This window comes from Nothoprocta perdicaria, unplaced genomic scaffold, assembly GCF_003342845.1.
Source record: "Nothoprocta perdicaria isolate Ctin4 unplaced genomic scaffold, notPer1 scaffold_149, whole genome shotgun sequence".
NCBI lineage: Eukaryota > Metazoa > Chordata > Aves > Tinamiformes > Tinamidae > Nothoprocta > Nothoprocta perdicaria.
Window position 1 is genome coordinate 258,573 of NW_020454638.1, and position 24,993 is coordinate 283,565.

Sequence of the window (24,993 nt, forward strand, 5' to 3'; positions counted from 1 at the left end):
TTCTCTTACCTCAGACTCTCCATGTATCTCTTCTGTGTTTATTTTCACTTATTAGGCCCTCTTTTGTACTGGATTTTTGCGTAACTGCTACAATGGTTTGAGTATATCTTGAAGCACATAGATATGTGCACAATACATCAGACTTCACTGAATTATCTACTTGAATATAGATGCCAAGCAACTATTCAAAGGCAGAGTTTGTGTGTGTATATATATTTTCTAGACATGACTCTGAGCTGCAAAATGCAACTTAACAGAACTTTAGGAGTTGTTTAGCTCTTGGCCTGCKCCTCTATTTTTCTTTGCCACAGTCTCATCTCCTTCTCAGTCTCTCTTTACAATTTCCACACCTCTGTAACACCTGCTAAGGCTCAATTATTGTAGCACAGCACAGCAAGCTTCTAGTATTTGGACTGTACCAGTCATGGCCTGGTGCCAAGCTTAAGGATGCTCGCTAGATGGCTCTGAATCACATCAATCTTTTTACTTTTTACACTCTCAGTTTGAATGGATCCTATTTTTCCAAAACATGGAGAAATCCTTTCTTTATTTTCCCAGTGCTTACACTTTCAGTGGTCTCTGTTTTGATTTTAGGGTTTGTCAATAGTAAGTGCTGAACATCAGCAAGTTGATATTGTTGATTTAAGCCAAGAAAAACGTGTGTATTTTGGTGCTCCGAGAGGGGAAAGGGTCTCTTTCTTACTTCCCTGCTACAACTGTTACAGCAGTTAGGAGGAGAGCAGACCAGAAACAGTATGTCATTTAAGAAATAACATTGATTACCTAAAAGCTGCTCCTAAATTAGGGGAAGGGGTAGAAGAAAATAAGGGGAGTAAAAGGGAAGGGGAAAAAATTTAGCATTTTGAAAAGAAGTGGGAAAATAGTTTTGGCTTTGTCGCATTCTTACTGCATGTCCCACAGTGAACTGAGGAATATGGAATAAAAGTTGCGTGACATAAGGTTATAAATAGTGAGCTATGACTTATTAATGAGCTGCAAATCTGAGTCAGGTTTGGGCAAGGAATTCCAGCCTAATTCCAGAAATCTCTTACTAGAGAATGTGGACTTAATATATTTAATTGTAAAACACATTACATGTGTACATACACAAACACATACATATCTCTATGCAGAGATTAAGAAAACAAAGTCTAGGAAATGTTTTCAAGAAGCCCTGGCCTTGCTTTCAGAAGTGTATTTTTTTAGCCTAAAATAATGCCTTTATCTCTCTTACTGTGTTCTGTCACACTTTTCCCATTTGTGCTTGTTAAAAGTTGTAACTTCCATTGTATCATACATTGCATAACATAGATTGCTATGTCAGGTATGATGCTTAATAATAGTAGCAATCTACAGGATGAAAAGACACCTCTGAGTGAGTTACTTGGGACAAATGCTTTTTTTAAACTATGAGGGTAAGGGACCTTTCTATTGGATACCAGATGCTTGAGATTTATGATTGTAACTCAAACTTAGTTGCATAGCTAGCCTCTAATACTTAGAGTACAAGTTTCAGATTGCTATTACATGCATCTATACCCAAAACTAAATTCCAGAGAAGCACTGCTTTAACAAGTCAAATGGTCAGTCAACACAGCAGATTGTTCAGATTTGTCTGTGTCTTGTACCCACTTTAGGCATACATGAAATGTAAACCCTTGGCATTGGTGGTCACCACCACCTATGTTGATTAAATATAGCTTTGAAGAAGTGTTGAAAAGGGGAATAAATAATAGACACTTTCTGTAATAAAGATCTCCAGGTGGTGAGGTTGGTATTGCCAACCCGGAGCATAACACTTAGTGATGGGGAAAAAAAAAGGTGTTATCACCATAGCTACTTCATTCTCTTAGGCTGTGGCAGTGTTGCATGGAGGGTGTTACACAGGCTGAGCCTTTATCAATATTCAAGTCACTGCCATTTAAGTTGAAGACAAATCTCCAGACAAATCTCTAACTTTTTTTTTTTTTTTTTTTAAACTCCCAGTGTTGTAGCTAGTGGAACCCCATAAATAACAGTTGTTACATTAATTCCTGCTGAGTTCAGTGTTTTGTGTTTTGTAGATGACAGGATGGATTTTTCTCTGAGAAAACACACACTCACATTCTGTTTTCCAAATTATTCCAGTTGTACACTTTTAAATTATTTTCCTGTATTGAAGGGAAAACTGGGAAAGAAATTATTAATGCTTCTCTGTAAATAATAATGTTGAGAGCATTAGTCAACTCCAGATTGTTATTATACAGGTCTTGTACTCATGAATTATGGATAAATTGCTCTCCTTATATCCAATGGATACGGATACCTTAACTACTAGGGTCTGCACATCTACGTTAGTAAAATGACAATATGAAATGTAGCCACTATACTTTTTGTGAAAACACTCAATACCTGTGCTATATAATACCACATTCTGACATCTTTTTGTTCCTGTGTTATTCTAATGAAATGGAATCATGGAACTAAATCATGTTTTGTGATTTCAAGTCATGCAAGAAACAAAAAACCATAGCATTTGTGACTCCTGAATTGTTCCCTTCTTTCCCCTTTCTTTAGAATTTGAGCACTTTTTTGCTCTAGTTCTTTTTTATTTGTTTTTTTTTGTTATTGTTGTTTTTTTTCTTGGCTTTAAGTTATTCTACCCAGGGAGCATGCAAACTGACAGTGGAGAATTTGGATTACACTTTGTGTTATTACACTTTCAATACCAGTAAATCAGAAATAGTGCTTTCTACCACATTTGAAAAATACACTGCCCCTTCACCTGGGTGTGTTTCTTCAGTCCAGTTTGAATGATCTTTAGGATTTATTTGTCCTTACTGCTGTGTTGTGGAAGAGATGAGCACTCTGTCACTCAGGTGGTATTGACCTCTTCACCTGACCCTACTGGTTTTGTCAGGGTAAGTGAGGCATAATGTTCCTCTGTGAGGAGAGCCACAGGAATGCAGGGGAGAAAGTGGGATATCTTATGGAGACACTGCTGAATGCAAAATAATATTTCAGCCCAGAGCGCATATTAGGAAAAATAATTTCTTGAATCATGAAAATTATTTAAGTGAAGCCTATGTCAGCACTTATTCTGAAATGAATGGCATTGTCCTTTCCCTCTGTTTCAGGAAAGTGAATTGAAAACTGTTGTCACACTTGATATATTTCAAAAATGTAAAGCAGGCTTTTAATCAATTTTCCAGAAGAGTTGCACTATTTGGCAACTTTTTCATAAAAATACAATTTTATATAGCAATCAAGAATACTATCTTTGTTAGTTTGTTAGACATGTAGAAATACAAATCTGGAAATATCTAGTAAGCTTCACAGCAAAAGTTGTTATTGGCTTCACTGCTTGATATCACTGGGCACCTTTCCCAAGAGCACGTTCTGAAAGAGCCCCAGGGTTGTCTGACATTAATCATCACTCAGATGGTATGCTCTTTCACTGCTTCTGCATATAACACTATTTAATGGATTCATCCCCATTTGAGAGCAAACCCCCACTGCAGTGTGAATATCGAGGGACRTGTGGCCTTGACGCTGAAGGGGCACATCTGCTGCTACATGCCTTTCAGGAGGATGTGTTGCCTGCCCTTCCGAGCTCTTCAGCTGCAGACCTGGGTGGAGCCCGGGAAACACTTATCTTTCTATTGTGACTAGTGTGGTTTCTGATTACAGCTCCTTTTCAAGTCTTTGACGTTTTGCCTTTGATATGCACTGAAGAGTCTTCTGCAAGCAACTCTGTCGTGCCTTGCACTTCTCACTTCCTCTGCTATATTTTTTTMATCTCCTTCCCCACTATGCATCTAGATACAAAGAGGACCTTTCTGATTCAGTGTCTCTGAGCATCTTCTGTTGCCTGAAGTTGAAGAAGTTCCTCAGCATACTTCTACTTTCTCACAAATAAACAATGTAATCCTGACTGTCCTTGGTTTATACTTGCCTTGTATTGTGGTATTTGAGAGCTTTTAGGTGCACAAAATATCAGAATATATCAGAATTTCTAATCTTGTTTTTCTAATGATGTACATGTACCTGATTTGGGGAATATATGTCCCTTATGAAAAGAATATCATTTGTACATGGTGTATAGTCACTTTCTGGTGGAAAAAATGCTTCAAGTGATTGGTCTAAGTATTTTACATGTCTCTGTCTCTGTCTTTCTTTTTTTCCTAAATTTCCAGTTGTTCATAACTCTGTTTCCAAATGCTTTACGATTTAATAATTTCCATATGCCACACTTGACTTTTGCGAAGCTCTTCTGTAGACATTACCTAATTCATTTTAAAATCATCTTGGAAACATTGAACTGAATTATTTTATGTGTACCATTTATAAATAGATTCACTGAGAGCTTTCTTCCCCTCCCACTCTCCCTTTTTTTTTTTTTTTTTTTTCCCCGCCTTCTCTCACCAGGTCATTATTTTTCTTTTATTTATTTATTTATTTTTTTTGTACATTTCTGCCAGAGTAAATGCGACCTCATAGTAGCACAGAGAACAACAGTTTCTCGACTAAAGATAAAAAGTAGAATTGAGGGAAGAGGAAGCATGTTATAATAGTGTCTCAACAGATCCTAATGCTGCTACTTTTGAAAAATATCCTGCTGTAAACTTTTTTTCTGATGTTTGATTTGTGGCTTGATGATTCTGTCTTTGCAGACCATAACAGAAAAGCACAAGCTAAATGTACCTGAAACAATGACTGAAGTCTTAGATGTTTCAGATGAGGAAGGTGAGTGACTTTGCTGTGTTTCTGTTCCATATCACTTATGCCACCTGTAAAATAGGCTCAAGACAGTAGTTGAATTTCACATTTTAATTCTGCAGTTGTTGAAATTATGTTCTATGCATATGCAATATGTATGCAATAGCTTTTGTTTTTAAATTATGTGATCATTATGGGATTTGAATAATGATTCCAAATATTGACCCAAACTGGAATCCCAGATCCAACTTCCYTTTAAGTACAAACTTTGCATTTTTGCAGAGCAAAATCCTCAGATGTGAATGTTTTTCAACTTCAGATTTAAAAAGGGAAGTGTAAAGCAGTCCCAGAACTGGGTTGGATCCTCCTACAAATAGGTATTTGAGCAGTAAACTTTCTGGATCAGTGCCACCTTGCTCAGATAAGCATATTGAAGAGTTCTGCTTAATTGAAAACATTGTTGTAAGAGGATGCATAAGGTAGAAGGTGAGGAGATAGTTCCCTTGGGGATCTTCTGGCTCATGGAAAAGACAGATGTGTAAAATAACATGCTAATAATTTTGGCACTTTGGTGTCGGACTAATTCATGTATGAACAGGAGGCATATGTTGCATCACTTAGCTAAGTTCCAAGAAAATATCTGTGAACTTTCGGAAGGACTAATAAAGTTTCCTTCTTCCCCCTCCCCACTTTCTGCTCCTTTCCTGGAGGGAAAATAAGATTCATACTGCGAAGAAATAAGAGAATAGCTTAAAAAGATACATTTCTAGAAATTCATATATTTGAGTGAAGTTTGCTTTTTACTAAACTTTAATAATGATATCATAATGCATACCATGTATTTGTATGAATTTTCTAGCTTTTTAGATATTGATATTGTTGATATATATAGTATCTTATGTAGTCCATATTAGATGGTTATTATTTCTTCATAGGAATAATTTGTAGAGTCATAATTTAAAAAAAAAATAGAGATTTAGAAACCAAGGTGTATGTTTGTTTTCTTGCACAGAGTCACTTACCATCCTAAATTACAGCGGAAGTTAACTGCCTTCATAGTCCTAAAGTGTTTAATTTTGGAAATGAGAATTAGGTGGATAAATTAGTTATTCTATTGAGAAAGTACTCCAAATATTTCTTTTTCTTTTTCTTTTTTATGCTTACAAAACTGTAAGCAAGGAGCAAGGAAGTAGTGTTTTAAATTGCTTGTACTCAAAAAGAAGTTACTCTCGACTGCAACACAATCTGTTATTTCTCTGAGGCTTATTTATGCTACGTGTTCTGCTTTTGAAAAGCATCCAGCTACTTGTGTAATGAAGATGATAAAAGACCTTTAAATTGCTGTAGCCTTACGTTCACACTTCTTATTTGTTTTTCCTTCCTTTCTTTCCGTTCTTGGAACCTACCATTTAACTGTCTTCAAATCCACAAAATCTAGTATTGTCTTTCTAATTCTACAGATTAATTTATAGACTTTTCCTTTTTCTCAAACCAACTTATATGTTGTACAGCCTTTAAGCACTCTGATGATGAACGCTTCAGTGATGGGGGAACATGTAGTGGCACAGGTGCTGTTAGCAGAAGCTCTTGGAGTAAGATTTGYGAATTTTCTCTCTGTTTAACTCTGCTTGTTGTTGAAGCAACATGAATATGCTTAGTCTGGGTGCCTAACACTATTTTTTTGTTACTTTTGAAGTGTGAGTGGGCCTTTTGTTTTCTGAAAGGTGGGAGGAAAAAGGGAAGCCAAAAAATCAAAAATATTTAATATCTTTAATTATATGGGAGAGCTTATTGTTGCCATCCAGCATGACTAATGCTCTCCAGTGCCATACATTAACACTCTGCTCTCTGTCACCATCTGACACCTACTGTTTATCAACAGCTAGCAGGATATGAAATAGCTCCCTGCCACATTGCCTGGTGGTGTCCCTGTGGTGTYCCTGCCGCAGGTAGCAAAGTGCGTTGCTTGCACTGAATAGGCTTCATGCTGCTGTGCCTGTGTTGGGGGCAAAGTATTTAGGTTGTTGAAAGAATTACCAACAAGGGTTAACAACACAAATGCCAACAGGAATTTGAAATAGCAGGGAGCTGGAGGGCTGGAGAATCCCTAATGTGGATGACGAACCTTTCAGTGGTGGTATAGCCTTTGTAAGAGGCTAGCAGTAAGGTGGCACTAATGCTGTGTTCCTGGCTGTTTTAAAGTGATGTGGTATTTTCTGAAATAACTTTGCATGATGTACTAAACCAGCCAAGTGTAATCATGAGCTAAGAGGTTGAACACAACAGGAGGATTTGAGTAAGTAAATATGTAATGTCCCATTGTGATGCCTGTTCCTGCTGGCAGTTACTATTTTGTATTTTGCAAGGGAAGTGGTTGTCTTGCATAATAGAGTACCGCTATGTTAATAATAGGGTGTTCATACCCCTAAAACAAATAATGATCTTCTAAGTCTTGCACCCAGTCTCAGTGATGTAAAAGAAAGGACCATCAGATAATTTTACTTCATAAGCAAGTTCCTGCTGTATACAGCCAGATTCAACATGTTTGTGAATGGACTGAGAGTCCCTCTCATTATTCCGTCATTAACATACAGAAGTTTCATGTTTTCYTGGATATTTACAAGGCTTTCCAACTTAGTGACTATCAGAGTCAAAGATATAACAGCACAATTTTACTGAATAATTTATGTATATATGTATGCCATTCTCTTATTAGTACTATGGTCTAACATGATGATTTCCTAAAGAGGATTATGTTGTTGTTATAGTAATATGAGCAGCGCCATAGAAATGTGGATTTAATACAGTCATTGTTCAGAAGATGAACACCTGATCTTGCAAAAAGACATTAAGAATGTGGTTTTCTCTAAGTACTTGGATTATGCTACAGATTTCCACAGGGCTATATAAGTATTCAGTGGAGTGATTCCTGAATACATGTCAGAACACTCAGAACAAAAGTCTCATATAGATGAAGCGACAAAAAACATTAATTTATTTTTAATCTTTCTATTTGGCTTTGTTCTTTTTCCATGTCACTACAAAACTTAGCTCCTTTAATGCTTCCAGAAAAGATGCAGTTTTCAGTTGGGATATCCTTACAMCAGTCAATACAATTACTGTAAGGCACCTTGCAAAATGTATTTAAGTGAAATCTACACAATTAACAAAGTTGAGCTCATAAGGGTTTTTCTGTTAGCCTAGGCCTTCTGAAAAAAAATCTAGACAATCTTAGAATATCTGGAACTGTTGATACAGTAACTTCTATCTCTGTAGATAGGAGATATGAGACAAAAGACTAAGGCAGGTTGTGGAAGGAGCTGTCTTTTGTGTGTCTCTAAACCTTTGCTTCCCCTACTGTTTCCAGTCCAACTGACTTTTATAAGCTCTGGTTTCACTGCCCCTTGGAGACTCAGTTCTGGCTGCTGCAAGAAGTTGTGGGTAGTTTTGGCTGTACGTTTACACTCTCTGCTTTATTGCAGCCCAAACACTTCTTGCAACAATGTGGTAAACCAACCCAGAGAAAGTCTGTAAACCAATCTGTTCTGATGAACAATTTTCAGGGCGGCTGCTTTTTCAGGCAGAAAGGACTAGAAATAGTGAAGAACAAAGTGGGACTCCACTCTTAATGGCAATATGCCTAGGAACGTCGATCAGCGAAAAGCTGAAATATTCAAGCTATTGTATCACTGAAGTACAACAAAATTGTGACCATAGGTTCCCAAAAAAGAGCTCACAACTAATCTATATCTAATTCCAGCAGATTTCTAAGTAGAAAAAAATCTATTTCTTACTAGAGGGAAGGAGGGGAAAAAATCCTATTTTTTTTCCAATCTGGGCAAGGTATGAGCAAACATTTTTCCAACTGCTTAATAGTCTATTTTAGGTATAACCACACTCATAAAGGAGGAAGGTCAAGGACTGGGAAGTTGCTGCTTTTCAGCTAGACACTTCAATAGGGTCAGGAAGTTATTCCTGATGTTGCTGCTGACGCTTAGATGACTTTGTGGAAGTCACTCTAATTGGCTTCGGCTTCCACTTGCAGAAGGATGAGCTGCTTTGTCTGACACTGGCCTCTGTGACAAAAGTGCTGCAKGTATCTGTCTACCTGTCTTTGTAGCTGTCTGCCTGTGACTAACTAGCTACCTAGCTGCTGTGAGCATTATTATTATAAAATGCTAATGTGCACCAATACTCAAGACTATCTTATTTTCAAAATGCATTGCTTTGTATGTCTGGAAACTGCTGCTCGCTCTTTAAGCATATTGGATTCCTTAGCAGCATCTGTAACTGCTGTAAATGGTGCGAAGTTGCTGCAGTGAATTTCCTGAGTGTCACCAGGCATGACTTGAGAGTATGTTAATGTTGCTGTCACATGTGTGAGAAATGAGCAGTTAAATCTAGGCAGAATTCACTGCTGATGTAGGTGCATGTAGTTCCGCTGAAGTCGTGTCTTAATTAGAAGACGTTTAAGGCATAATCTTCATCATAAAATCTGGAAGTTAAAGTTGAGGCCACTAAATGTTGTTGATTAGACTTAAATGCTGTTACTGGGCATTAAAAAYGGTAAACCTAGAATAATGCCCAAATTAGCTCAACCCTTTTATAGCTGGCTGTGTAAATGTAGACAAAGACCGTTGATTTAAAGAAATAAATCTCAAGTTATGAAAAGCTGAAACTGAGAAAGGGAAGGAAGTTTATACTCACAAAAGTAGTTGGTAAATTCTGAAAATCTTAATTACTATACTTCCATTTAATATGTSCCAATATTGATCTCATTTCCTAGAAAATTTTGTGCCTTAATTGCCATGTGAGATTTGTTATGAGAATGTTTTCTTACTTGATTATCTTAGCAATGTTATCCATACAAGATAAAGAGTTGCTACTGTGAAAAGTTTCTATTTGCATGGCCTTCTTGAATTTATATATATAGGTTTGGTTTTTGTGRTAGTTTTTATATATAGTTTAAGTTTTCTGGCCTTCTGTGATGGGGTGTTTTTTTGTATTTTATTTTCACTTTTAAGTGCCAGATGTGCAAATGCAACAGGAAATCAGAAAACTGGTTACTCTTTTCTTGGTCACATGTTTTAAGCACTTAATCTTGATCGATTTTTATACTTTTAAATAYATTACATTTCCATTGATAATGTTGCTAAGATGTGTAAAAAGACCAAAAGTGTTTACTAGGTTTTTTGCATGAAGGTGGTAGCTTTATAAATAAATTAGGAAGAATCTGGTTTTGATATATGAAAGACACTGTTTTTATTCTTGGTGGGATAGACTTTGCTAAGGATTTAGCTCACAAATATTAATAATGAAAAATAGGAGATTGGAGATAGCAAAAATTTTGGCAAAACCTTTGAAGAAGCTGGTGTTTTTTTCATTTACATCAGTGTTCTTCATAGAAGAAAATTGACCATATTAGCTATAACAAATGAGCATCAAAGTAATTTCATCAGAGACTGAAGATACAGAGGAACTGTAACAGATTGTTCATGTTCATGGAAGCAAATAATCCATCTAAATCACGATCAGCACATTAAAAAAAAAAAAAAAAAAAAAGTGTTTTTGACTTGCTTTTAGGTTTATCTGATCTAAACTAATCCATAGTGCCACCAGATGTTATTCCCAAGCATGATTGATAAAAACTGAAAAACTGGTTGTTTTTATACTTACATTAATGTTAATTAGCTAAAGATTTTATGATTGCTGACAGTACTTAGAAATACTTCGTAGTCAAAATGAGTTCTCCCAATCTGAGGAACGTTTCCATGCAGTGCAGAGAAAGCATCTCAGCTGCTGTTCCCTCTAACTAGGGTTATTGTGAAGAACGAATTATGTGTCAGTACATAACACTCCACAAATCTTTATAAAAATGCTACATAAAGGCTGGTACTTGCCATACAAATTTCACAAAGGTGAAATCAATAAGCACTTCGTATTCTTGGGAAAAAGCCAAAGACATTTTTTTTCTCTTTTCACTTTACCGTATGCAGAGTCTTGGTTGAAGATTTGTTCTGAGTCATAGGTATCTCTCTGACGAACCTTTCCTTGCTTAACGCCTAATAATCTGAGTGTTCCAAATTAAGAGGAAATTTCCTGTTTTCGTAGGTAATTTTGGTCTGATAGTGATTTTTCTCCTTCTGTAAAAAGAGTGAGGTGTTCTGATGGAACAAAAAGCTGACTCAGTTCTCCATCACTTTATCTGATGTGTTCTTTTAATGTTATTTCCTGCTGATAATTCTTAGCAAGACATTCTTTCTTCTCAAACCCATATGAGGACCACACTCAAGTCATAGCTTGAGTGTCCCTTGCACAGCAGCCCCACCGCACCTCAGACGCGTCAGCTGCTGCTGGCCACCCGGGGCCCTCCGAGGCCTCTGCGCCTTACGTGAGGAGCAGCACTTTGTCCTGATCAAATTCTAAAAAGCCGGTGCTTGTTATCTCCGCTGCCTACTTGCAATGCAACAGCTCTGCAAGTGCCATAGCAACCAACTTATCAAATACCAGAATTAATTTTGCAGCACACTAATTCAGGAGGAAATGGAATCAGTCACCTTTTCTCTGCAKAAGGCCCGGAAGGTAGATGTACTTTTTTCTTTTCATTTTTTTTCATTTTTTCCTCTCTGCAAGTCTTTCGTTGAGCTGTCAGTAGCTGACATGGTGATWGGTGTGTCAAGACATGTATGAAACTCTGCTTTCCTGACTGGCTGAAATTACAGAAATATAGAGCATTAGTGAAAGTTATTGTAACACCAGAAGATTCTTAATGTGGAGGCCATTAATCAGCAGATTGGCTCTAGGGAACCAAAGGTTTCTAGGGGAAGTGTCAAGAGCAGCCCAGCATTATACATTCTATTAAAGATGCTTCAGGGCTTATATATTCTATTTAAAAAGTGTTGTTTACCATAGCTACCTCTTCTCCATTTGTTACTTTTAAGGAGCAGCACTTTATGTGGACAGCTGTAGACTTATCTGCATGTAGCAGAGAAAACAATTATTTTGGCAACCTCACATAACTGTATGTGGCTATAAAAACATGTAGTAAAAGCAATTTGTGGCAGTTTTTGTCACAACCTTCTTTTTCTCCCTTTTTAACCTTTTCTTTTGTTCCCTGTGAGAAGCACTCCCAGAGGAACTGTGATGCTGCAGTTGTTTGCAATTTGCTTTCATAGCAGGAGAACTGCGGGAACTGCAGCTTTGTCCAGATTTCCTTAAGTGAGTTGACTCTGTACAAGCATATCCAGAAAGAAGCGGGGAAAATAGTTAGCCTGATTTCTTGATCAAACATCTGCACGATTCCCTGATAATGGTAGCCAGGATTAGTTCTGAACAAAGCGACTCTTAATGAAACCCTTCTCCCATGAGCAAAATCCCACTTAGTAAGCGGAGAAGTCCTGCGAGTGGGTACCCCAAGCTCCTGTCCATTTAATGTTACTTTGCTTTTAAAGCAYGCTTTTGTTGAAAGACTTCAAAGTGATTCACAATCATTTACTTAATCTGTTGTTTATGTAGGAAATACCACTTCCTTGTTAAAATTTATGAAATATAGCAGAATGCAGGAGCATTGYTGTGGTCCTTTGGTTGTTATGACTGGGTCAAGTGTCTGTATTCAGCTAGCCGTCACTGAAGGAGTTGATTTGTGGTCTCAGCATGTATTCACTTCCTGTCCATTTGGTGATTTATGGTGTTCAAGACCTATGTTGAAATATGTGAAATCATCAGCATGAAAATTAGCTTTTTGTTTTCTCTCTAATACGAGGTTAGAGTAAGGCAAGTGTTTACTAACTGAGTGGTCATCGGCTACTGCAGGTCTTCCCAGGTGCTTCCCTTCCCGATAACAGAAGTCATGTATCATCAGCATAAAATCCGCAGAGCGGAGGGAAAAAGGACAGAGCTTAAGAATCATCACACGAATATTGCCACCTTAAGAAAAGAGTTGATAAGTTGTGGAGTTTGCAAGTAGATTTARTGGTTCTGTTCCAGTTCAGGTTCAGGGCTCCTGAGTTATTTGCAGCCAGAAGTTTCATTGCCCTGGCGTGCACCCGCAGCACCAAACAGTGCTGGGCTTCCCCACCTAACACCAGCCCCTGTGGCACAGCACATGTGGGCGTGTGCAGGGATGTGTGCTGGGGTCAGCTGCACCACCCTGCTCCTGGGATAACCGCCCCTGTGAGAAACAGCTCGTTTGCTCTGGCACAGCCCTCAAAGGTTAGCTGTGGTTCTAGTGCTTCTCAGCACGGGCTGGCCTGCATAGCTCAGAGGAAATCTCTAGTCTAATAATCCCTGTGTTACTCTACACAGCTTAGAGAGGTGTGCCCTTAGTTGGCTTGACTGTGCTAATGATATGTTTTAAAATAAGTGTTACTAACAGTGAGCAACCTAGTCTTCACTTGTTCACTGTTAGTTTCTTCTTGCCTTAAGCATAGAATTATGATTTTTAAGTTCACTTAATTTACCTTTTCTGCTTCTGAGAAATATTCTACCTCTCTTTATCTGTCCATTCAGTTTTCTACCTTTCCTTCCCCTCGTTTTGCTCATCTTTGCATCCTGCAAAACACTAAGTTGACAGCTCTGCAGAAGAGGCTCAAAGACTCAAATATTTGCTGCTGTTTTCTTAGAAAGGGAATTAAGATTCCTAGGCTTGGGGATATATATATATATATGTATATGTATATGTATATATATATATTTTGACTGTTGTCAGAATGTCCTTACCTTCAAGTTTCCAGTATTGCTTTTAGGATAGCACAGGTACATACTACTACTTTGCATTTTATTTCCTTCCAAAACTGCCCTGAAAAACATGATACTCAGAGATGCAATTTGATCAAAAATGAAGGTAACTTGTTGAAATCCACCTGTAAGTTCATAATTGACAGGAGAGCTCTTGGCACATCAGCGTCAGTTGCTGTGTGCATCATGAACTACCTAATAAGAGGGGAAAACGTGACTGCCGTAGGTTTGGAGGRGAATGTGATGGCAGATGAATCGCTACCAGCATGATTAAAAAGGTGGMTGTGTAAAGGTGCAAGAAATTACCCATGAGGAAGATTTGCTGTGTAAAGAAAGATCATGCTCAGCTCACTGTATAATTTCTTCTCAGTGGATAAGACGTTTTTGTTTCATGCAAATTACGATGCAAAGTATTGATTGAAACTCAGGCATAGAGCTGTGTCAGATGTGTAAATGCCAGTGCAGTATTACTGGCGGCATGAATGACTGCTTGTTTTATAGACTCAAAATAATTTGCTTTGTATTTGTGCAACTGTCCTGCAAATCAGGAACTTGGGCACTGAGGTATCCAGGTTACATGAAATGCTGTGTTGCTACATGGTCTTTCAGACTCAGCAGCCCTAGTTGTTCGTTCACTGGGCAGTGGAGTATTTTGGGGAGGAGGAGGGAGGGAATGGGAGGTGGATCRTTTTAAGGAAAGATGGAAGGATACCAGGAGTTGTGGGGAGTGACTGTTAGCTTGCAGCTCATAGACTCGAGGTCCATGTATAAGCACACAAGCTTTAATACCATCCGGATTGATATTTAGAAGACATTGTGAAGTTTTCCTGGATAGTCTTATTACTGTTTGCAGATGTTCACATCTTATTACTTAGCCCCATTATTGACGGCTCTTAGATGAGAGGCCAAAGTTGAAATATGAGTAGACAGTTTGGATTTTCTTTTTTTGTTGCCTTTTTTCTTTCTCTCTTTTTGTGAAGGATGTGGGTGTGATGAAAGCAATGAAGATTTTGCCTTTGTTTCTATTATAGATGGAAYGTCTGGCATGATTATAAGTATCTACTTTATTTGAAATATAACTTGAAATTCCTTTTATTGTTTGATTAACAGCGTTGCCTTAATATCTTCCAAGTTTTTTGCTAAGCCTTGTGCTTTATAATGTGACATTCCCAGGAAACAGGAGGCATCATCTGTCAGAAGACAGGAAACATGCAGTGATTAAATGCATTTTCTTGTTTTCTGTGAAACAGTGCCCAGTTTCTCCCTCTTAATGTGGGCAGATGGAATTTTCAAGGGCTTTTGTTGTWATACTAAAAAGATTTAGACCTTGTTTTTACATACAATATTTGCGTACATATGCACAAACTCTTTAAAAGCCCTCAGGTCATTTAGTTTTAGTTGTAAAATTATGCATGTCTTTATCAAATGAAAAATCAAGCTAGAAAAAACAGCTTGATTGTTTTCATGAAAAGGAATAACAAGATTTTTRCCTTTGGAAATGAATGCCACTTATAGCTTGCAATGGTAGTAAAAGGCCACTTTTTTTTTTCTTGAAAAATATTATCAGAAATAGCAGCAGTAAAAATAATGAGTTAATCACAATATTGATTTATTAGAACTTTAGATCACAGAAATGGTGGTTATCCTGACACACAAATGGATTCTCTAGTTAATAATATAAATAGATGTCTAAGCCTGAATGCTACCCTCCGGGTGCTTCCCAGTKGATTGCCACAGTTAAGGCATGTAGCTGCTGAAGACTTTGCTTCTGTATTATTTATGAAACTAAGCACGAGCTTCTGGTTCTTGACATTTTCCAGTGCAGCTGAGAATATGAGGAAACTGTTGGTGGGCTGTAGTCATATCTGTGGGTTGCCTCGAGCCCCACGTAGGCTTCATTCATTAGTTATTACTGGTTGAGAAGTGGCTGGAAAGATATAGACACATCTCCAGGCAGAAACTGTAAGGAGAAACCATGCTGCAAATGAGTGAAATGAGACATTTGCGTTCTACTTTGCAGTGTAAGTGGCTTTATTAGTTACTGAGAAAAACAAAGGCATCCTATACCTCGCACTTGCTCGGGAAAATAATTTGAGAACTTAACCTTTTTATTAATATTCAGAATATATGCCAGAAGGATACTATATGGGATACTCCATTTGGGCTTTGATTAGTTCTGAATTACTTTTTACTTAACAAATAATCTATGCATGTGAATATGCCTCTATGCATATCTGTCACATCTATGCATGTGAATTTTTTCCCAGTTTCTGTATATTGCCATGTTCTATTTTTTCCCTTTTCTAGTTTATATTTTTTTATTTATATATATTTTTTGCCACATTTTATATAATGTGGATATGGCTAGTGGAGAGTATAAATTAGAATTTGAAGCTATTGGGCAAAGGGCCAGGGAAAACATCTTTTCAGCTGAAAACACAAGGCAAACAATGAAATAAGTGGTTATTTTTCATTCTACTGAGAGGCAGTTATATATCGTATCTATCCTCATAGTGCTGAAATAGATTAAGGAACAACAGAAAAAAAAAACATGCTTGGCAGAGTAGCAAAGAAATATGCCTCTTACCAGTATATGCAACGGCAAAATTAAGATAAAATGCAGTTGATTACTCACCTTGATATTTTTGTTTTGTTTATTCTGCTTTATGTGCTAGTTTTGTCCAGTAAATTAATTGCTTGTGGTTTGTAGTGTTTCATGATTGGAAATTGCTGCCTCGTTCTTTTTGCCCCCCAACTGTTAGATTCCAACATATTAATGCAACCAGACTTGGGTGTGTGCTTATCTATTTCCWTATCGTGTTTTGTTTTAAGGTGATGACACCATGACAGGAGATGGAGGAGAGTACCTTAGGCCAGAAGACCTCAAAGAACTAGGAGATGACTCTTTGCCAAGCAGCCAGTTCCTAGATGGTATGAACTACCTGAGGTACAGCTTGGAAGGAGGACGATCTGACAGGTATTTGTCTGGGTTCAATTCCAGGTGTATTTTGTTATAAATATTGAAAGTCTCTTTATTGGTGTTTCTAAGTCAAGGTAGATTTGAATGAACTTCTCAGGCCTTCTTTATTAGAAATGTCAGCTTGCCAACTGTCACTTTGCAAGAGTGTGCGTGGTCAGGAGTGACTAGTCCAGAAACAGATACATTGGGCACTAATGCTCTACTTGGAGTCTAAGGAAGAATTTACTTCTGATCCCTCGATCTTTAAAAGACAGGACTTGCTTTTTGGTCTTTGTAGATGAGCAAAGGAAGTTGGCCATGGAAAAGGCTCATGAATCATGCCATTCTCCTCCTGTCATGAGTCAGGGAAGGGGTGGGTAGGTGGACAAAGTCTTTCAGCATTTAGGTGATTTTTTTGAGCTGTCTGAGGGCTAGAGCTATGAGGAAAGGAATAATGGGCTTAGTCATTTCACGTTAGATTGATAGCAAATATATTGTCACCAAGTATGTTGACTCTTGCCYTATTCCTCATGGTTGAACTAACAGGAAAGAGAATAATTCACCTTTCATTGCCAGAGARTACTTTTCCTTTCAGTGGCATAGTGCGATATTTAAGTCCTGAACCAAAAGAAATTTACATTAAAAATAAGGTGTTTTCAGTCCAGAYAATATTGACTTGATTACATCTAAAAAATTCAACTCATATCTAGCTTTATTGGAGGAATAATGATGTCTGTAACCTGAGTATTTTGAGTCTAACTTTATAAAAGCACAAATAAAATGAGACAGAGGGCTCTATGCTTTTCAAAGATACTCTGTGATTTAGAGAATGTCCTTGTAGTCTACATAAGATATAGGGTTCAATTTTCAGCATTAGAGCTTTTGCTAGTGAGTATGACTGTAGATTCAGGTACCTTATCTGGCACATTAACGCCTGCACTTCTGAATTGGCTGAGAGTCGGCTGTCCAGGCATTTCTGTTGGAAAATGGCAATGCCTAGTTTAATTCAATAATATTTCTAGATTTATCATGTTTGTAATTGCTGAAGGAGGGAATGACTGAARGAGAGGAAAAAATGGTTGAGATCTTGGCAACAAAAAGGATTTTTAGCCTGCCTCATTTTCCAGTCTTCGTTGTTATTCTGGCAGCATTTCCCAGGTTCAGAGAAATCAGTAGGCTCCATTCTGTTTACTTCCGTAGGTTATGAATCCCCCTTGGAACAAAAGGGGTCAGGAACAGTTCCGCTTGCCTCGCAGCATGCCTAAATCCCTCCTCATTCAGGCCTTCTCAACTTGGGGCCTGCTGCTTTTCAGACAGCTCCAATAAATCCACTGAAAGTGGCTGTTGCTTTTGAGCCTCCAGGAAGCAGGGAGACGGGGATTTATGACTGCATAGGAATATAAAAAACTACACTAGCTACATCAGCTTAAAAATCAAAACATGTCACCATTATCAAGGTCTTTCAATGGTAGCAATGTTTCATTTATTTATTTAAAGACACTGTGTAGGAATGATTGTGCAGTCAAGTGCTAACCCCGTTTCTGCTCTGGTTTAGAATAATTTCGCTTTTAAGTACGGTCCATGGGTTTCAGTATTTTCACTGACATATAATTGATTTCTGTATGTGTTGTGTTTTCTGTTGCATGAAGATGATTTCTCATCCCGTATCAAGTATGGTTGCATAGAAATGAAGCAGAATGATACACAGAGGTAGAATGAAATAAAAAGGTGCAGCTTTTAAACTTGATGATCTCACTTTGTCAGGTTACTGTTTATAAGAATTTTCACAGAAACTGCTTAAATTATTTTGTTTTTGCTGTAGTAAAACTTTCATTGCATTATACCGACTTTGTTCTTTAAAGAAATTCAGCAACGCAAAATAATATAGACAGCACATACATGTGTATCTTATGCATTAAAGAATTTGATTTTAAAACATGTATTTTTATTTTGTAACCATCTTCCCTATTTATTTTATTTCTCTCTCCCCTTCATTCTTTTTTGTATGCTTTCATTAGCACCATGCCCAGGTAGGTATTGCATAGCATGAAAATGTCATCCCTCTAGACTTTAATGGCACCTGTCTCTGCTCATCCCTTTTGGAGGCCTGYTGTGCACCGGAGTGTTGATTTTGAGAAGACAGTGCTGGTGGAGGTAGTTAGAGCTGCAGATGAGTATGATGTGTGGTGGCAAATAGTGATTCACCAGTACTGTCTAGCTAAGAAGTTCACAGAATGATGTAGCTTGTGTCTTAGAAACAAGCTCCTCGGTTGCTGTAAGGATAGAGGTAGCAGGATGCAGGTGAGTAGCGCTAGGTTCGGTGGCTGTGCTGCTGAACACATTAGCTGTTTTCTGTTCCTAGCGGTTGGTTGGAAAGGGAGAGCGTGGTTTATGTAAGCTGAATTGGCCCTCTGGATATTCAGTGGGAAATGATCCAGACTGTATCAGATCACCGCTGTTTGAAAAGACTTACATTTGGTGCAGGTCCCATCTACTCTCTGGAACTGTGATGCACGGGAAGAGGGGCTTTCAGTCTTTATTTTAAGAAACCTCATGCAATTTTTCAGTGGTAACAGGTCCTTTTTCCAAGGTTTCTGAAACACCATATACTGCTAGCTATCGGTAGCCTCAGATGGACAGAGAGGCTGCTGGAGGCCTGTCTAGACTGGCAATCACAAGTGCACTGCACTGTGGTCTTCCCATCACCCAGAGGAGAAGAGCTGATGTGTCAGGCTTGGTGGGTGACACCTGCCTGTGTGCTCCCGGTATGGGCGTAAGAGGCGTGCTTCTGTGCAGGACCTTTGTAGTCTTCCTGGGTTTCACAATTCAAATGTCTCTCTGCTTGAGCAGATAACCCCACAACCCTTGCAATTGAGAATCTGTATTTAGACGCGTCACCTGTCTCACTTAAGGTCTTTTTTTTTACAGGAGCTTTTACAATAACAAATAATACACATGCCTCATAACAGTTCTGCCCAGTGTCAGTGTTTATTCACAAGCCTCTGAGGGCAGTATCACCTCAAGATTAGTTCTGAAATTAAATGTAGTAGAAAATTTAAACTTACAATTTACTGCAGACCTAAGTCAGGCTTGTATAGCAGTCTTGCCTGTTGATAAAAGTTCATAGCCTCAATGCGTGGATATATGCAGGAACTTACATGTGTGTATTGCATCCTGGATGGACAGTGGGCTAGTTGTAGTGGTGGTAGTGGCCAAGTCAGGGGCTTACAGAGGAATATGGACAAAMTCACGATACAGACGAGCAGGCCAATCTTGTACATGTTGCTTTTCATTCAGCGGCTATGAAGGACGTGACATTAGCTGAATGGCGATGCCTACAGCTTGGATGGCAAACTTCTTGCAAGCATTGCATGGCACTGTGTAAACTTGTTCTGAAAGTGTCAAATGTTAAAATGAATAGGGGATGATGATGGCAAATGGGGTCTGCTACTGAAGTATTTTTTTTCATCCAAAGAATAAACATTGGCCCGAAGTACAGTTGTTATGAAGAAGGAGGGTGTACCCTGCCCACCAAATTTATGCTAAAATGTTACAAAAGAACTGTGTATGTTAGCAAAATACCCTTCAGTCAAGATTCCTACTCATAACTTTTTTTCTGTAAATAAGTTATATGTAGACAGTTAGCATGAACTGTTAGCCCTACTGAAATCAATAGAAATGTTGTTTTGATGGAATCAAAATTTTATTCCARAAATGCATAACTCTGATGATATTTTCCTTATCAACCTTATCCCTTTCACCTCTTCTATTTGCCTGGGTGAAAAACTGTTTTTTGATATATAAAAGAGATTATGTGTTACAGTGTTGTCTTTTCTTCCTGTTCTGCCCAACATCTTCCCAACGCTGATATTTGTGTAATATTTAACTTTGCTTTCAATTTTGTACCATCATTGATTATGCTATTGATACATGCCAATGACCAATAATATTGATCATTCTTTCAGTATTATATATTTCTGATAAAGATAACCTTTTTTTTTTTTTTTTTAAATGAGCATGAAACTAACATTGAGTGAGCGTAACTGTATAAAACAAACTTGACTGGCATGACTCTGGTGGTAAAAYTGAACTTCCAACAAGATTGATATTTAAAGAAGTTTGAAGCTCATGCCCATGGAGTAAACATGACATTTTTATTATCGACTGTTAGAAAGTAATTATCCTTTAAAAACCTAGATATGCAGATAAATGGACTATTGTTTTGATCCTACATGTCAGTCATTGTGAGCATTACTCATGAGGTGTAAAGCATGAAAAGAAAACTCCTCCCTTCAGACTTGTGCCCYGTAATCCTCCGGGTATCAAACAGCAGAGTGCACTTAATATATCTGAAGGTGGATGGTCAGTTTTTTTTTTAATGTCTATCACAATACCTTAGATGGTAAATATAGTATCTGAAGGACRGAAATAATGCTGTTTGGTAGCAGAAACCCCATTTACCTCAGTATGTCCTTGTTGTGGTGTCTCTGTTTTTCTCCTGTGTCTTTTTTGCTTTTTGCTAGTAGATCCGCAGCTAAATTCTGAGCCCGTGCTTGGAAGCAGCTTATTACTGCCTTGCGTCTCTCATTGCTACAGCAACCAGTTTTCTGTAGAGCTGTGTGTTCTTATGAAGAAACTGGTGCTCACRTTCTGGATTGTTTTTCTCAAGATGCTCTTGGCGTGCCGAGGAGGAATTTTGTTTGTTTGCACAGGAGCGTGTGGCTGGCCCCAATCCATGTTGCTGTGTGTACCTTCCAGGGGATAATATGGAGGTTATTCCTTTGTAGGTCAGAACTAAGTTTTGGAAGGAGTCGTTTCAGCTTTTCTTCAGATGTTAGCATTTTGGTTTTCCTGTGTGGTTTGTTCATATCACACAGCAGAAGAGAGAACACCTTCAAAGAGCCTCCGACGGAATCCCTGCTCTTTATTGAACACAAACTATTAAGCCACAAAGCTAACTATAAAAACATCAGTGAATACAAAATAGACTGTAATTTAAACTAGCCTATACTTTCTTCATCTGAAACAAATGAGAWAAGTAACTTTGTGGCTCTTGGTCAGAAAAGTAGTGTAACGTAGAGATTTGTAAAGCTCTGCTTTTTTTCCCCTTCCCTTATGTATACTCCCCTGGAAGTTGCATCGTGTTTGCTAATAGCACGCTTTTTTCATTCTGCCACTTGGCCTGTCACCACACCTTTCCACCATCACCTGTGCTGCTGGTATATTGCTATGGCATCCTACCAACCTGCCAGCCTGCGGTCCTTCAGTTCCGACAGGTCCCACACGCTGAGCCATGCCTCCTACCTGAGGGACAGTGCCATGATCGATGACACGGTGGTAATTCCCAGCCAGCAGGTAAGCAAATTCTCTCAAGTTTACTCCTCTGTTGGGCAAATATGGAAATGTGTGGATTGTACCAATGGTATRATATAGTGTATGGTGTTTTATTTCCTATAATGTAAATTTCTTATAATGTAAATCCTTCCTGTTTCGTATCATATTTAATCTGCTTTATGTTGTGCAGTCTATTCTGAAATAAATGCGTAAACTGTATTAATGTAATATATGGACTCTCTATAACGTTCACTATTTCATGCGACTTTGAAAAACTAACGGCCGCTGGTCCAAATATTTAGGTCATCTAACAAATTCAAAGACATTTTCCTGAAAGATACTAGGCTGAAGTGTGTCTCTAGTGACAAAAAGATTTAGAAATTATCAGTTTAGCAACTCACAGCATTGCTGTTCACTGGGGCCAGTAACAGAATTGCTTTGAGAAAGTACAAAATGTTAGTTTCTGATATTAAAATGCTATTACTATTCCTTTTAATTTTATTTAAAATAATGCTTGAAATGTTCAGCTACCACTATGCAAAATAGATCTTTTTATTGTTTGCTTGATTAATTAATCTTACTGTAGTAAAAGGAAAGTGTTTTTTTTTTTTTCTTCTCCTTTATCAAGGTAACTCTGGCCAAAGAAGCAGAAAAGAATTCCTGTCGCTTAAGCTGGGGCCCTGAAAACTTGGAYAATGTGGCGCTCTCTTCCAGCCCTATTCATTCAGGGTGAGTATATCAATTAGCATTGTTTGGGGGGAAAAAGAAGGCAGTGGCAGCAGCTTCAGCTAATACTTGATTAGGAGTTAAATTTTGTGCTTTCCTTCATTACTTTGAGCTGGTAATCATTTTGGTATGATCACCAAATTTCTGCCAGTTGTGCAAGTYTGAATATAAAGACTGTCAACTGGAAGTCAGTGTGTTGGTGCCAGTGAGCCCGTGGTCAGGTTTCAGAGGAGTGAGAGGGAGTCCACAAATCTCAGAGAGAAATCTCAAATACAATGCTTGTTTAAAAATTGTGATAATTGTAGCAGCTTAATCAGTCCAGTCTCATACTAATGAAGTAGTTTAAGTAAGCTTCAGCTCTAAACTATCAGGTTTAATAATAAAAAGCGAAGGATTTTAAGTTACTAGAAGCAAGGAATATTTGAGCAACCAGAAGACTACACAGCTTACAAGTATTTGGCCATATATAAATATAAAAGTTTTTTTTTTTTTTAACTTTTTACATTCACGTAAGCTATTTGAAATGTAGCAAGATATATTGAAAGGCATATCTACCCATATTCATCCTTATAAAGGTTATCCTGATTGGCCTCAAGGCCTGTGAGAGCATTAGTTTAAAGCACTCTTAATTGCTGTGTTTTAAGTAATGTTATTCTTTACGCTGAGTAAAGACGTTATTTTACACTGCCATCAGATTAGATGTGTCATGTGCCTACCAATTCCTACTGAAGTTGTGTCACACAAAAGCGTTTCCTTTCTGTGGAGCTATGTTCCATGTAGCACCGCAGGACATCTGGGAAAAAAGAGAACTTCTTAATCTCAATTGAGTTGACCACAATTTTAGTCCATATTTTTCAAAAATAATACTGGCATCCAGTTTGGAATTTGGTGGTACTGGTCCAGAAGTGGGTCAGTAATATTACTATAGTGGAGTTTGTAAATCAACTAATTCAAGACACTTATGGGAAGCTGATGTATTAGCTGCTAGCGGTTTATTTGCCTGTGGCCAGTGCTGCTTGGACTTGTTTTCTCTTGAGCTTTAAAACTAACAAACAACGTGATGATGCTTAGCTTGTACAGTACATATATACCAAGATSTACACTTYAAAAAAAAATTGTTTTCATGGCTTTTTCTAATGATAGGGAGTCTGCACAATTTTCCCAAAGGAGGTATTACTTGTCACTTGCAGAAAGATAGGTGTGTATGGTGATTGCTGAGGATGATTAAATACTTTTTGGAAGAGTGGTATTTGCTTCTTTGCACAGAYACACTGTTCTATCAAAAGAAAAATTAGTGATATTTTAGCACCTTTTGGATGACCAGGATGCCAGTGGTAGAGTAAGAMTATCTAGCTTTAATTAAAATGCCTCTCTGCAACCTTTTATGAAATAGTGATATTTAACACAGTACAGTTTTATTCTTCTCATATATCCCAATTAATCTGTCACTAAATATTTTAAAAGTATATCTGCAATAACAATTACTCATCTTTTGGGAAAATCTGCATAATAGTCATAATATTTCCTTTCTTTTAGTGCCTATTTTTAGCCAAGTCATTAAGTTATCACTATAAACTGCAGAGATGTGCCATGGCCTTAGGTTGTGCCAGAGGAGGTTCAGGTTAGASATTAGGAARAATTTCTAYTACAGAAGAGTAGTCAGGCATTGGAACAGGCTGCCCAGGGAAGGGGCAGAGTCACCATCTCAGGAAGYATTCACAAAACGTGTAGATGAGGCACTTAAGGAGATGGTTTAGCAGGCAGATGTTGAAAGGCTTACAGTTGGACTCGATGATCTTCGTCTTTTCCAACCATAATGGTTCTATATCCTTGATTGGAAAATACAYTCCCTGGATACATGAACTGAAATTCCACTAGCCATACCCTTTAAAACTGAAACAACTGCAAAAGTGCTGTGTGCATAACCATTGAATTCACCCAGCTGAAACAGCAGGTACGTTCATAATTTACACGGTTTCTATGGTACCTGCAGGCAGGTACCATGGCTACTGGGTGAACTATCARCAGTGTTGACATTTCAGTTGCATGCCATGTAATAGTATGCTTTTATTACAAAAGGGAAGTCTTGGTGTTTGCAAATGAATGCTTTATACCATTTTTAGTGGCTTCAAGTAAGGTCACGGTCTTACAAATTTGCCCAAGATATGGGATATGTACTGAACTTAGAGCATGTTTTTATAAAGCAGTACATCAGAGTGGTATTGGGCAGTGATTTATTTAGTGCCAGTCATCCTTATTTTCTGTTCTGTGCAATAGGAAATAAAAAGACTAAGACTGCTTTTCCTGTGCAGGGCTTGAGTGATGACCCCAAGTTGCTGGGTTCTTACAGAGCTGCCCTGGTAGGGAAGTGTTTCAGCTGATGGCAGGGTGACACCCACAGGCAGAGGGATGAATTGATAAAGAACTGTCGTCTTACTGATATGAAATTTCAGAGGCATATATTTCAACCCTTGTATAACTAACTAAATCTTTACCTCTGAAAAATTACATCTGAAATTCTAGAAAGGGAAATCATTTTA

At 37.9% G+C, this 24,993-nt stretch overlaps 1 protein-coding gene across 18 annotated transcripts in view; it reads left to right on the forward strand.

Moving 5' to 3' along the window:
* The window catches only part of ANK2 (ankyrin 2), a 165,828-nt gene that overhangs the window by 88,019 nt on the left and 52,816 nt on the right, over window positions 1-24,993 (forward strand). For 9 of the 18 annotated variants that reach the window (XM_026034604.1, XM_026034605.1, XM_026034606.1 and 6 more), the window contains 5 exons: window positions 4,653-4,725; window positions 16,267-16,411; window positions 18,412-18,423; window positions 21,646-21,748; window positions 22,356-22,456. In XM_026034604.1, coding sequence (XP_025890389.1) covers window positions 4,653-4,725; window positions 16,267-16,411; window positions 18,412-18,423; window positions 21,646-21,748; window positions 22,356-22,456 — 434 coding nt within the window. The remainder of the gene's footprint in view (window positions 1-4,652; window positions 4,726-16,266; window positions 16,412-18,411; window positions 18,424-21,645; window positions 21,749-22,355; window positions 22,457-24,993) is intronic. The other 9 variants (XM_026034614.1, XM_026034618.1, XM_026034609.1 and 6 more) reach the window with 2 other exon arrangements.